Source organism: Larimichthys crocea, unplaced genomic scaffold (genome assembly GCF_000972845.2).
Source record: "Larimichthys crocea isolate SSNF unplaced genomic scaffold, L_crocea_2.0 scaffold342, whole genome shotgun sequence".
Taxonomy (NCBI): Eukaryota; Metazoa; Chordata; class Actinopteri; family Sciaenidae; genus Larimichthys; species Larimichthys crocea.
In genome coordinates this window covers 1-14,109 of record NW_020854529.1, presented here as the reverse complement: position 1 = coordinate 14,109, position 14,109 = coordinate 1, and the positions used below count along the sequence as shown (strand labels likewise).

The 14,109-nt window shown below is 38.4% G+C and overlaps 1 protein-coding gene across 14 annotated transcripts in view; it reads left to right on the top strand.

Moving 5' to 3' along the window:
• LOC104939034 (collagen alpha-1(XIII) chain) overlaps nt 1–12,411 on the top strand; it is a 93,190-nt gene extending 80,779 nt beyond the window's left edge. For 5 of the 14 annotated variants that reach the window (XM_027276346.1, XM_027276345.1, XM_027276340.1 and 2 more), the window contains 11 exons: nt 797–823; nt 924–950; nt 1,624–1,650; nt 2,882–2,953; nt 7,085–7,177; nt 7,839–7,880; nt 7,992–8,009; nt 8,544–8,570; nt 8,948–8,992; nt 10,947–10,964; nt 12,081–12,408. In XM_027276346.1, the coding sequence (XP_027132147.1) occupies nt 797–823; nt 924–950; nt 1,624–1,650; nt 2,882–2,953; nt 7,085–7,177; nt 7,839–7,880; nt 7,992–8,009; nt 8,544–8,570; nt 8,948–8,992; nt 10,947–10,964; nt 12,081–12,134 (450 nt within the window). In that variant the 3' untranslated portion in view covers nt 12,135–12,408. Of the gene's footprint in view, nt 1–796; nt 824–923; nt 951–1,623; nt 1,651–2,881; nt 2,954–4,104; nt 4,147–4,672; nt 4,736–7,084; nt 7,178–7,838; nt 7,881–7,991; nt 8,010–8,543; nt 8,571–8,947; nt 8,993–10,946; nt 10,965–12,080 lie in introns of all 14 variants that reach the window. The other 9 variants (XM_027276337.1, XM_027276336.1, XM_027276339.1 and 6 more) reach the window with 9 other exon arrangements.
• Nucleotides 12,412–14,109: the final 1,698 nt, after the last annotated feature.

The following is a 14,109-nucleotide window of genomic DNA, read 5'->3' as shown; positions in this document are numbered from 1 at the left end:
GCATTTTCTAAGTTCATGATGGCTTCAAGCTCGTTACAAAGACATTTCTCATTTTATTTAACATCTTTCTCTAAAGTTTTTTTGAGTTTAGTTTTAGGGTTTTTAGAGTATTTTATTTTACTATTAAAGTATTTTAGTTGCCTAACACTAGGCAAAGTTTATTCGCTATAATAATGATCTTTCTGTATTCTTAACCATACCACACATTCAGTAAGATTTTGTAACAGTATCAATGTTAAGCCAGCTCTCAATTTTAGGGTTGGGAAAAACCTCACTGTTGAATTAAGCAATAATGTTTAATGTTGATTAATGGCATTGTAATGAGCTCCTGTTTCTTAGTCCCCTTCCAAAGAAATGTCAGGGACTACTGAAAAAGGCTTTGAGTGGTAAATGCTGTTGTCTTCACAAAGAGACTTTGAGCTGCTGAGCCTATGGGGTGCACTGGATGTGTCCTACTAGACCCCCTTCTTGAGTGATGACTGATGGGAAGTTGCCTTTGCCAACACCAATAATTGGAAACTATCCATCCATCCATTTTCTGTAATCGCTTAACCTCATCAGGGTCATGGTAGGGTGGAGCCTATCCCAGCTGACTTATGGCAAGAGGCGGGGTACACGCGGGACAAGTTGTCGCAAACGCTAATTCGTTAGTTTGATTGTTACCTTGACAGTTTTACTCATTTCACTCATGTTAGTTGGAGTACTTTGTTTTCCATTTTTGTTTTTTTTTAAATCTTAGTTACTTTGCAAACGTACGCCTCAATCACATTCAAGACTGACTGTGTTGTTGTTTCAGGGTCAGCGTGGCCCTAAAGGACTCCCAGTAAGTTTCTAAATGCTGATATCAATCCTCAGATGAAGAAGAACCTGCTCATTTCAAACCAGTCATATATCTCATTCACTTGTGTTGTTTTGTTTTCTAGGGCGACCCTGGACCCAAAGGGGAGAAAGTGAGCATCCTGTATTCCATATAATGCAAGATCCAACTTCTTTTTTTTAACCTGCTTGTTTAAGTGTTTTAAACTTAAAGTTCCAGTGTACCTATGTTTTCATTAGTGTGAAATCACCTAAAAATAAGACTTGCTATATTTTTATTATTTTAGAATGAGACCTTTGTATCTACAAGTGCTGCAGGTATCCTGCCATGAGTCTGCCATGTTGAATGTTTTTGGAAAAGCATTTTTATCTAAATTTTGCATTGCAAATGTTTTTTTTTTTTTTACAGTAGCCCAGAAATAAACTAACCAAACATTCACTCTTTCATGTGTTTCATGGCCACAGTAGTTTCTAGTAGCCACTAAATCCTACACATTGGTCCTTTAATGCCCACAGTTTGTAACTCAGGCTTTGTAAAGTCTTCGTAAAGACTTTGTAAATTTCTAGTCTCCTCGCACAAGATGAAATTACCCTAGTGGCATCACTATGACATCATGTTTTGTGTTGTTTTCTCACAAAACAAAGCTGTTATAGACCACCACAGAACACATTAAGGTGTGTCCACAGGCTAAACTGCACTACCCATGACAAGTAATATAATTTCCATGTGTAAAATCAATGGGCTTCCCCTTTCATCTGAAAGTGATTATAACTTATTAATGTAAAAACATTTTTCTTTCTCTCAAGGGCATATGTGGAGACTACACACACAGGGTAAGAAAACATTATTGTGAAACTAATTCTTTCTCATTAATGTATTACAGAAAGTTGCCACTTTATCATCAATGTTTTGGAAAAGTATTATTTGAATCTGCCTTTTATATTGCAATATACTGTAAATATAATTATGCCATGCACTGAACCTGTTGTTGTCCATCCTACAGTGTGCAATATTATCACCCTTTGTATCTATAGTTTTGTAATGTGAGAAACGACTGCGGTACAGTACTGTATCATAACGATAACACATGCAGAGCTCTGCAGTTTTTTGGCCACCGTCTCCAGGGTTTTGAAGGTTGAGAGAAAATAAGGCAATTACTGACGGCCTGCTCGATCATACAGTCAGTTTTGATAAGAGTATGTGTGAGGGGGTGCCAAGAGTAACAGTCTCCTGTGTAAAGGGGGATTTTTCATATAGCTAAGTCCATTCCCAGTGTAAATCAACCTTTCAGTTATTAAACTGCTCCTGCTAAGATGATCAAAGTAGGTTTTCTAGTTCAAGTTCAAGTTGCATGCCGGTTAAATTTTTCATATACTTCCAGAGCTCCCCGAATGGGATGGGAGCCCCATTCCTAGCTCACACTCCAGGCCCCAGAGACATATGGTGTCACTGTAATATTTCTTGTGTATTGTGTATTTCAGAAGCAGATCTGTTGTACAGAAAGTAGTTTATTTGCTTTGATTGTGACAAGATTTATATCAATCTCATTTTAAATCATGAGGTGGTTCACGTAACTCAGCATGATTAGATCCTGGTTTTCTTCAAAGAGAACAGATAAACCTATATAATATAATATAAAGCAGACTGCAACTCTTTTTGTTTAACTTGTACAGCAATAAAAAATTAAAAATGACAATATTTTTAATGGTTGATTTGTTTAGTAACTATCCCTCGACAAACCATAGTTTATTTCTCGATATAGTGCAGGTTTGTCAAGCGATAGCCCCAATACATTCAAATTAAAAATTACCATTACTATTCCTATTTTACATTTGTGTTCACATGCATCTGTTTTTCCCTGCAGCCAGTCTTTATTGCTAAGATAGGTTAACCATATCCTGACTCAAACTGATCTTCTTACTCTCTGAAAGAAAATAAGTCATGTTGAGTCATTTTTGAAAGTCAGACTTCTCAAGCCATGACTTAAATTTGTGTGGCTGGATAATGGCTTGTTGTCGCCATTACCCCAGCACTATCTGAAATGACCACTTCCCTGGTGTGCAGGGGCTCTTTGTGCAGGATCTTCCACTGAAAACCCTGGCAGCCTTGCGCTCCAGTCAGGCTCTGATGTTGAAGGTTTGTGGGTGCCTCCAAACACCCTGGTAGATAACCCTCAGCTGGGGTGTCACTAAGTCGTGCCGCAAAGAGAGGCAGTGCTAGAGCCATGGCACTCCTTAACCCTCTGCTCTCCACCCGAAAGAAAAAAAAAGATCACTGTGGTAACAAGGTTGCTAATGCAGATAGTCTCACATTTAATTGTTACTGGGATTAGAGTGAATCATACACTCTACCGAAGTACTGGATGCCAATATTAAAATTTAATCAATTAATTGAATTTTGTGTGTGCACATGGTGAATGAAGAAGAAGAATATTTAGTTTTCCAGTTTCAATGGCCATTTACAAGATACAAATGAAAAGTAAATTCTAATTAGATTTGATTAGAGTTAAATTTGAAATATATTTTGTAATGAGCCACACTAAAGAACTTTTGATAGGACAAAACTATAAAACACCAACAAAAGTGCAATTGCTATTAGCAACATTTACAGTAGAATACAGAACAATGTAACTTTTTATACAATGTAATATAGATTCTGTTTGAGGTCATGAGAACAGCAGACAGAATGCTACAAAGTACACAAGTTCATTACTTTAATCATGTCACCTAAATTTGAAAATGAGAATTAGACTTAACTTTAACACAGTTGGAAAATTACATTTAAATTAATTGATTTAACTTTAATATTGGCAGCGACATATAAACCTGTTTCCAGATGTGGTGGATAGCTGGAAATGGTGAGAGACAAAGCAGCACACTTGCCTACTTTTACTACATGTATACCCCTACTTATATTTACTTATAACATGCGGCATATATTTCCATACAAATAGGATTATTATTTTTGGCTTTCAACTGATCTACTTAGAAATACTGTGACTGATCACACAATGTACATTCCAAAACTGATTTAGCATGACAAATTTGTTAAAGTCAGAAATAGTGGTGAATACTTCTTTTGAGTTTTAGTACTGGGTAAAGATTGTCTCTACCTTAAACTTTTGCATAATAAAATTTGTGGAAATATGTACCCTATAGTGAAAGAAGGCAAGTTGATTGCTGCTGGTTCTGCTTGTGTCAGTTGGGAAATGTACAGTAATTATCAACGGGTTCACCTGTACCGCCCTCTCCTAAACTTGTATCTGATCATGCTGGTCATCTCAACAGAAACGGCGTATTGTACAGCCCTGTGTTGGACAGTTGGCCACAGTAAGTCTGGATGTGCACTGCAACTGTACTGCTGTACTCTCTTTGTGGCAAGACTGGCACCCACCTCTGCTCAGCTGCAATCTAGGGGCCTGGTTTGCTTTCAATGGGGACATTGATGCACATAAATCCTGAATAGGGGATGTTTGACTGATAAGGAACTAACCGACTCTGACAGTGTCTAAGAAATTTGAATAATTTTACACTTTATTGTTTAAAGTTTGAAATAAAGAAGCATCACAGTACATCAACTACCCCCTTTACCACTCCAGGCCCATAGTTTGCTGTGCTGGTGCCTCTTTTTGACTTTCCTTTCTTCAGCCTTGTTTCCTTTTTCTCTCTTTGCCTTCCCATTTCCTTGCTTTCCACTCTCATGTTATATTTCTCTTTTTCCTCCATATCCCATCCCTATTTTCTCCCCTCATTCTTCTGGTTCTGCCTTGTTTCCTTTCTCTGGCCTCCTGGTGACCTTTACCCTGCGACCTTTTTGCACCGCTGGCCACCTGTGCTTTGTGACTGCCCCCGGCAGATGTTGCCCATCACCGTGCGCAACATGCCCTCAATAAGCCCTCTAATTCTAAAACGCCTCAAGGTACAATTCTCTCTGCCCTCTACCTGCCCCCTTCCCTTCGCATCTGTCATGCTAGCCGCCGCCATCTGTTGCCAAAATCTCTCGAACTTTTTCCTGCCATCATGCTCCAGTTAACCAGCTTTGGGCTGCTGCTACTTTTAAATGTTGATGTTCACTTTATGTATTTAAAGGTCCTCTCTGTCAAAAAATACATGACAGTAAATCAAATGAAAAAGCTGTTGTTGTTTTTTTTTTCAGCTTTCAAGCTATCCACAGAATCAATCATTCATGTAAAGCTTTCTTTAATCTGAGATAAAATTAACGATAATTAAAACTTGAAATTATTATTATTATTATTTTACAGTTCTAGTCTATTCATAAAGTAATTTCTTCTGCAAATTCATATAAAGTGCTGGATCCTACATTTCCCACAATGCACCATTATGGCATTTATTTGTTGGTCCCTACCTGCCTCATCTTTCAAACTCAAAGAATTGGTGAAATTGGTGACATTATCAACCAACTTAAAATATGCTATTCTACCATGTGCAGATATGTAAGAGATACAAAACTAATTTAAGTTGGAAGTGAATATTTCAGATGTAATATTTGTTCAATATGACTAATATGACAAACACACAACAATCGATAATTCTCCAAAATCTTGATTTACATCAAATACTAGTTTGTTTGTTTTTTTTTGTTTGGTTTTTTGTCATTCTACTATTGTATTAAAGTAATTAAGGATAGCCAACTAAAACAGTTGGTTAAGATAAGAGTAATGGTGAGGTGGTAATTACTGTTAAAAAAGCCAAACAAACAAAAAACACTAACATTTATTGCTGGTGAATTATGGGATACAAACTCCACTCCCTCACATGAAAGTTGGTCATCCAGCCCATCCAGTTATTGCCTTAGACACACGAGTTGAACATTTGAACATTTTTCTCAAGGGATATTGGGCTGTGCAAAATAAATGCAAATTATGCCTTAGATAACAATATGGGTATAGAATAGACACCGAAATCACTGCTGCAGTGTTTAGATACAATTTTAAATGAATAATTTTCTTTTGAATGTAATGAAATTCATAAATATACTCGGTACAATAAAGCATGTTACCAAATGATGTTTGCATGTTTCAAGGATGTGTGTGAGGCAGCCTCAATGTGCTGGCACAGGTTAGCTTTATTGGCATCTGCTCCATCTTCTTTATCCCTGGTGTTCAGTCTTCTCTGTGCCTGGACACAATACCTTGTTTAGCGATAAGCATATCTGCTGTCAGAAATTGAACACATGGACTAACATACTGTACAGATTTCATATTGCTCCCATGATAAATCAAATATCAGCCAATTAAGGCTGACTATCTTAAATAATGGGATTTCCGTTGTGATAAAGAAAAATATAGCAGATTTCCTTTTCTATAAAGTTCTGAATGCTGTCCAATTGTGTAGAATATCACATGTTATTATCAGTATAACAGTGTGTGTATGTATAACACCTGGGAAAACCTTACCTGCCCAGAGCCATAAATCATATCTGGACACATTTTGCACTATAGAAAACCATAAAATTGAATGTCTAATGTGGATGGATGTTCTCCATTATCACAGAATAGAAGCTTGGCAGCACTCTGTGTTTCTGAGCTACTGTACATGTGTGTTCTCCTACAGTAACAGTGTGTGACTGAAGCCAAGACTTTGTGTTAAGAACTTCTAAGTCAGACCATGTGTGCAAATAAGTAATGTACTGCATAGGAATCCTGAAAAAAATAGTGATCCAGAAACAAAAAAAAATCATCAGTGTCCCTCATTTCCCTGTACCTTGTTCTCCAAACAAAAGTAGTCACTGAGAAGAAACAGCATAATAACCACATCTGTGGCAAAATATTCTAGTGTTAACATACACTTACTAATAAGCATGTAATCAAACCCCTGTTTGATCTAGCTGGCTGTTCACTGACTCCTGGTCAGTGACTTTGACCACATGTGATTGGGTCTGCATGTACACAGACAGCTGATATTGCATGTTCAGTTAGTCAGTTCCTTACCCCGGGCCAAGGGTTACTCTGCTCACTTTGATCCCATGTATAGAGAAGGGCTCAAAGTTAGCAGATGACCAGAGACGGCTCCAGAAGAACTAATAAGTGAACCTGGAATTTGAAATATTTTACCCTTAATAAGAGATCAAGTTCATGGACAAATCTTTGTGCTTTAGCATTATGACTGCTTGCCTTGCTCCCCAGCTAAACTTCCTCTCTGCCCCCTCCTGCAGTTATTTGCGGTGTAGTGTGAGGTTGTTGTGTTGGCATGGCCTGTGTGGCAAGATCTGCTCCAGCAGGGCAAAATGTAACTCAAGGTCTCTCAGCAGGGCGAACCTGGAGTGCAGGGACCCCCGGGACTTCCAGGGCCACCCGGACTCCCAGGGACCCCAGGCCTGAATGGAGCCAGTGGTCCACCAGTGAGTCCTAGGAGTTCACCCAGAATTCATATTTTTTACACATTCATTAATCACCATACAAAACATTTCAGTTTTTGCACAATCAGTATAAACTGATGTTAACTTAATCTGTTATCAATTCAACAAAGGATCAGCCTATTTGTTTGGATCAGTGGCCATTCAATGTGTGTGTTCTCCTCTGTTTAATAAGTGCATTTGATCAGTTTTAGTCCAAAGTCTGCTTGTTTTCTGATCTGTCTCCTGCTGTCCTATTAAATTTTAGTTACTGCAGTATGCTGGTAATACAAGCCCAACCCTTCCTGTCTCAGTTTCAAATTAATTGAAAGCCACTAAGCATTTCAGTGGACATACTGTAATCCAAATATTTCCTAACAAGGCTTTAATGAAAAAATTTCAGGTAAAATAAAAAAAAATCATGGTTCCATTACAGTACTTCAAATGTAGCCACTGCTATCTTGTCATACCTGTACTTTACTACAAAATACAGTTTGGCTGAGACATTAGGCTTGTTTTACATTAACTAGGCCTATGCACAATTGATCACTGGTGATTGCTGCACAATGTACAGTATGTGCATGTAAAATACATAGTTGCAAATAAAAATGGCATGTGACAGGTATACTAGATTGTATGTAAAGAAGTCTTTTCTCTTTCAACACAGGGTAAGCCTGGTGAACCAGGCAAACCAGGAAAAGACCCAAGAGTAAGCTTTGGTTCAGAAAATTCATCTTTATTGTTCCAGAGTTTTCTCATTGATGACATTGGCTGGTGACATTAACCTTCTTCTGATTTACTTTTTACATTCTTTCTGCAGCTTTTACCAGGACTGAAGGTAAGCAAATTTCTTTTACTGTTCAAAGAATTACAGTTCTGAAAAACCTGATTAGCATCACTGTGGACACACACTGTGACGACTCAAGGGTGTGTTATAACACACAAACACACTCAGGTCCAAATTAAACAAGCAACCGGGATCAGGTCAAGATGTTTCCACTTGGTTTCTGTGCAGCTGCTCAGACATTCAGACTAAGCCCACCTACACAACATTACACATTCCGTGGATGAGTAGATCTTCACATGATGCTTTAATTGTCATGAATTACTTAGAAGGAGGAATGTAGATTGTGGTCAGTGTTAGTGAATCAGTCTCTAAACATGTTGTAAATAAGCTATATCTCTCATAAGCTGTGGTAAGCATTATCATGTGCAGTAATATTTGAGCAGGACTGAAGCTCAGTCCAAAAGAGTCTCTTGACTTTGTAGCCCCTAAATCTAGCCTCGGCCACCTGGTTTTCTGTACATCTGACATATTCAATTTGTTACAATGGGTGGCAAAGTACTTTGTTTTCGACATGCTTCTCTCCAGGGTGAGCCAGGTGTGCCGGGACACAAGGTGAGCTTTCTACTGTATGTCATGTTTGAAAGAGGCTTGAAATGACTGTACATTGTCCAGTAATAGTAATATTACATTGTCCATTGAGGAATTGGTGTTTGTTTGTTTTTTTGTTTTTTATTGTGAACATAAAGAAATCATTTATTTTCCCCAGTAATGGTGAATTTTTATCCATCATATTCTTTTTAGTACCTGTAGGGATCAATGCAGAAAGGATTCATTCTTTGGCTGAGAAGCATACTTTATTATTGTTAGAAGTTCACCTCTATCTCTATGCAGTAAACTGATATTTTAAAAAGAAAGTAGTCCACTCACAATCTAGATGCTGTTAGTCAACTTTCTGTGGATCGGTGCTAATATTTGTCTTTCTGTCTCAGGGTGATCGAGGGGATGTTGGCTCACCAGGTCCTGAGGGCCCAAAGGTATTCACTGTCTACTTTTTCATTTCGCTTCACAGACAAAGAGTTAAAATTTAATTTAGATAGATTTCTTAAACTCTAACAACATCCATGTGCTATGTGTTATGATCCCTCTTCCTCCAAACTGACTATGAAGTGATTCTTTTGCAAAATGATTACCCTGCAATAATTCAAGAGCAAAAACCTTTAAAAAATTGTATTAGAGTGTTAGAGTTAACACTCTAATACCAAGGTAAGGAGTACGAAGGAGTGCTTGACACATACCCCACGGCTCCAAACAAGACAAAAGATTAAAGTGATGAAACAGAACATATTCAAATAACTGTAATAACTTCATAATAACATTTTAAGTATAATTTACTTACAGTCAAACTCAGCAGGGAAACAGTATCCATAAAACAAAAAAGGGACTCCGTTCTAAGAAGGACACCAACTTCATTTCTCTATCTCCAACTGATAAACCCTCATATTAGATCGAGCTTAAGGTTTGACTCAATTCCTGCATGGAGTCTTGTATAGCTGTGCCCTAGCTTAGTCATTATCTGGCCCTCCTAGCAAGCATCACATTTGTTTCATTTAAATGAAATGGTAAAAACAAGTTTTTACGAACAAGTTATTAAATGCAGCTTTGGAAGTTGTTTTGAACTGATATCATAAAAAAATACCCTGACCTCACAAAATGATGCAGGGAGCATCTGCTGCCACATTTCTGGTTTTGACATTTATTCAATGGAAAGTGTTCAGTTATTGCATAATAGTACTTAGTACTGAATAAACAGGGACTAATAAAGCATATACAGGCACACACTAGTGATCATGGATTTAAACTTGGCTCTGAAGCTGTGTGGAAGGCAAAGTCAGCTATGCCCGCTACACTCTCTACGTGCTTGTCCTTCTCCACTTTGCCATGGCTTAACAGACTTCCTCTAGAGGACAGACAGACAGACAGACATACACGTACATGTACTCAGCAAGTTTTCTTCATTAATCTAAGACATTTTATGGTATTATTAGGGACTAGAATTTTGAGGCATTAGAGATGACTAAAGGAAAGATGCCAAAAATGTGAAAAGGGTTTGGGGGATTAAAAGAAGCTATTTGTGGCAGGCTATAGATGGAATACCATGGTTGGAGCGTGCCTGTGTGTGACTATGTTTCTAAGTTCAAATTTGATTTACAAGTAAAACTGGAATAAATGAAGGAAGAAAGCAACAATAAATGATTTGAAGAGGGTTTAAGGTAAATGACACGTTTCCTAGAGACATATTTTGTGACATTTTTGCAGTCACTTGACATTATAAATATAAAAAAAAAGATTTTTGACAGAATTATGCCATTTATAGCAAACTTGATAAAAAGGTTTACTCTTGCTCTTCCACTAAAGTCCTCAGAGCTAAGCAAATTATGTCAGTCACCTGGGTATCATCAAACTTTACATGTCTACATGACTTCCTGTGAAAGCAATTGCTTTTTCACGGTGACTGTAAAGGTCAAACACAGTGTCCAGTTTATACTGCAGCTTTTCTGAGGCGGGGACCACTGGAACAGCCTTGTCGTTGTGAACCTCTGTACAAATTATTGCCTTGTAAACTTCAGCTTCAACTATTCTTCCATCTCGTTTTGTTTTCCTATGAAATCAGCCCAGAATCCTGTTTCTGCTCTCTGCCAAGAGCTTTATGAGCATACCGGGCTACTGTGTTGAAGTTCACTATGAGGACAGAGGAAAGGCCTTCGCAGGCACTGTTATCGGGTATTTTTTCCTGGAGGTGGCACAATAGGGTTAGATAACTAGATGATATACAAACTACTTCTGATCTGCACATCCATGCTGAGGCTTTAGGCATAGTCATCCCTGCTAATTGTAATGCTTTTAGAGGATCTTGTACTCCATCTAGTGGACTGCTATAGTTTTATCAATTGTTACATTTACAATGTTTCTCTCTGCTTTGCTTCTCAGGGAGACCAAGGAATTAAGGTAAGATATATTTTGGCCCTTTTAAGCTTTATTGTATAAAGACAGCTGAAGTATGACAGGAATGTATGGAGAGAGAGATGGGGAATGACAAGCGGGAAAGAGCCACAGGTCAGATTTGAACCCTGGGCTGCTGCGGCAAGGACTAAGCCTTTGTTCATGGGGCGGCTGCTCTACCAACTGAGCTAAACAACACCCCTTACCTATTTCATTTTTGTTAGAAAATATCAGGAACAGCTACCAGAAAAGGTTGCAGGCTCTTTACTATGTTCTTTTCAGAGCCAAAGCCAAGATTTTAGAAATTGTAATCATTAGTCTTGAATGCAAGATCTGCAAGAAAAGTGGGTCTCTATTTTGAGAAAAGCTACAGAAAAACTAGTTAGTGACTTGTAATCTTTTTTTTTTTTTTTTTTAACTCAAAACTATTAGTTATAGAAAATATGCTGCACACCTAGACCAAGACCTCCAGGTTTTCACCCTGGTGTGATCAGTATCCAGTTCTGTTTTTGGTCTAGCTTTTGTTTCAGACTCATGTGGATGTAATAACATAGCGTTGCTTGTTTCTATCTAGTATGTCAATTCTTATAGGATAGGAAATATTATAAAATATCAGTGCCTCCTACCCAGTTTGTTCAAGCAAAATCGTCTTGCTCACATAGACAAGTTCATTCATCAAAGAAAGGGCTTACACTAGACCAGGGGCATTCGGGGTAGGGTTATGTTAGCCCTACATTTTTAGCCCATATTTTGTGAATTGACAGATTAATTGATATATAACTACATGCCCTTTACTGAAAACATGATCATTAAGCCTGGATCTGTATCCAGAATAAAGTCTCAATGTTAGTTAAAGGGGGTTAACATTGAGTTGCCTAATTTGCTTTGTCTGGATCAGAAATCACCACTGAACTGGCAACTCTTTAATTGTTTTTCAAGGCAATCACTTGTCAAATCCATCCAGGGACTAACATGATAGAAGGTCCCTTAACATTTAGATCTTTTCCTGTCCACATCAAGAAGCAGTACTCACTTTTCCCCCTGATTCCTTGTCGTCCTTTGACGTGTTTGCTTTAACTGCCCCGCTGCTTCTCTGACCTGATGTTTCCATCCACTGTGTAGGGGGATGAAGGGAAGAGGGGTTTCCCAGGAGAGAGAGGAGAGAAGGTAGTGTAAGACTTAAATGTGCGTGTGTATGGCATGTTGAGGTCTATTCATCTGGCCTATTTGGTTCTACTCTTATTAGATTTAGATCCTATTTATCTCATAGAAACATTTGAGTGGTGAGATGTCATGCTGTTTTGCTGGTTTTTAGCCTTTTTAATTTAGAAATGTTTTCTATCAATTTTCCCCCACTTTCATTCAGAGTACACTCAGCTAATACATACAAACATATCCTCATATCCTATGAAACATATTTTCATAATTTTCATACCATGTTCTATGAACAGTAGTAACAGTAATAGTAACAGCCATAGCATTGTAGTACAAATACTACACTGTAAATAAAATTGTGCTTTATATGAATTTACATTTTATATTTTATTTCATATTTATTATTTTTAAACTAAGTGAGTAATGTTACCTGATCTTATTTAGTACACAATTTAACAGTTAAATTTTTTCCACCAGGTTTTTTGTTTGTTTGTTTTTTACATCAACGATAATATATGTTGATTTATAATTTAGTCTGCAGTTGACTTATAAAAACCTGTGCATCTGCATCACTCTCTTTCAAGCTTTTATGGCATTTTTGTTGTTGCTATGTTTCATTGATGAGACTCATGTCTAGCTTCCTGTAATGTCCCCATTCTTAATTGGAGATCTGATTGTTTGAGTGTTTCTCAAACAGGACAAAACTGCTATCAATATGCTGCCAATGAACATCAGAGCTGTTTGTTCCTGCTAAACAATTTCGAGATGTTTGCAGTGGCCTGGAACCAGGCTTAGTTCTTGAACAAGCCTTGGCTGTCAGAGGTCTCATGTCTCCTAATCTCTTAACCAATATGTGAACTTATTTCTCTTGTTTCTGACGTAGCAGTGACTGCCGTGTGTGTTTTCTCCATTAAGTCTCACGAATGGACAGACAGAAGAAAGAGGAAGAAAACCTCGAGGAAAATGTAGTTTTAGTAATAGCTACAGTTTCAGTAATAGCCACAGGAAACAACCTGGAAAGGCTTTTATTGAGTGGGCGCACACTATATGTTATCCACCGCGCTTATTGGTGTGGGTGCCCAAAGGGCTCCCACACTATTGTTATCCAAATCTTTATTGGTGTGGGTGCCCAAAGGCCTCCCACACTATTGTTATCCAAATCTTCATTGGTGTGGGTGCCCAAAGGGCTCCCACACTATTGTTATCCAAATCTTTATTGAGTGTGCCTGAAGGAGCACACTCTTTAAAACCTCTCGGGCTTCTTCTTATTGAGTGTGGGCGTGCAAGCGCCACTATATGTTATGCCACCGCGCTATTATATTATTATTCATTATTGAGTGTGCGTGGCAAGGCGCAACACATATGTTATACACCACACTTATTATTGAGTGTGCGTGCAGGCGCACACTATATGGTATCCACCGCGTCATTCTTATTGAGGGTGCGTGCAAGGCGCACACTATATGTTATCCACCGCACTATATTATTATTGATGTGTCGTGCAGCGCACACTTAGTATAATCCACCGCGCTTATTATTATTATTGGTGTTCGGCAAGGCGCACACAGATAGTTATCCACCGCGCTTATGTGGTGTGGGTGCCCAAAGGGCTCCCACACTATTGTTTATCCAAATCTTATGTGGTGGGTGCCAAAAGGCCTCCCACACTTTTTATCTTTATTGGTTGGTGCCAAAGGCCTCCCACACTTGTTTATGAGTAGTGTGCCTGCAAGGGCAACACTATCCACCGCGCTTATTATAGTTATTGGAGTGTGCGTGCAAGGCGGCACACAGATGTTGATCCACCGCGCTTATTGGTGTGGTGCCCAAAGGGGCTCCCACACTGTCTTCCTTATTGAGTGTGCGTAAGCAAGGCCAACAAAATATGTTTACGACCGCGCTTATTATATTATTTATTATTAGTGAGTGGCGGCGAAGGCCGCACGATAGTTTTAGACCCACACTTATTTTGGAGTGTGCGTGCAAGGCGCACGAC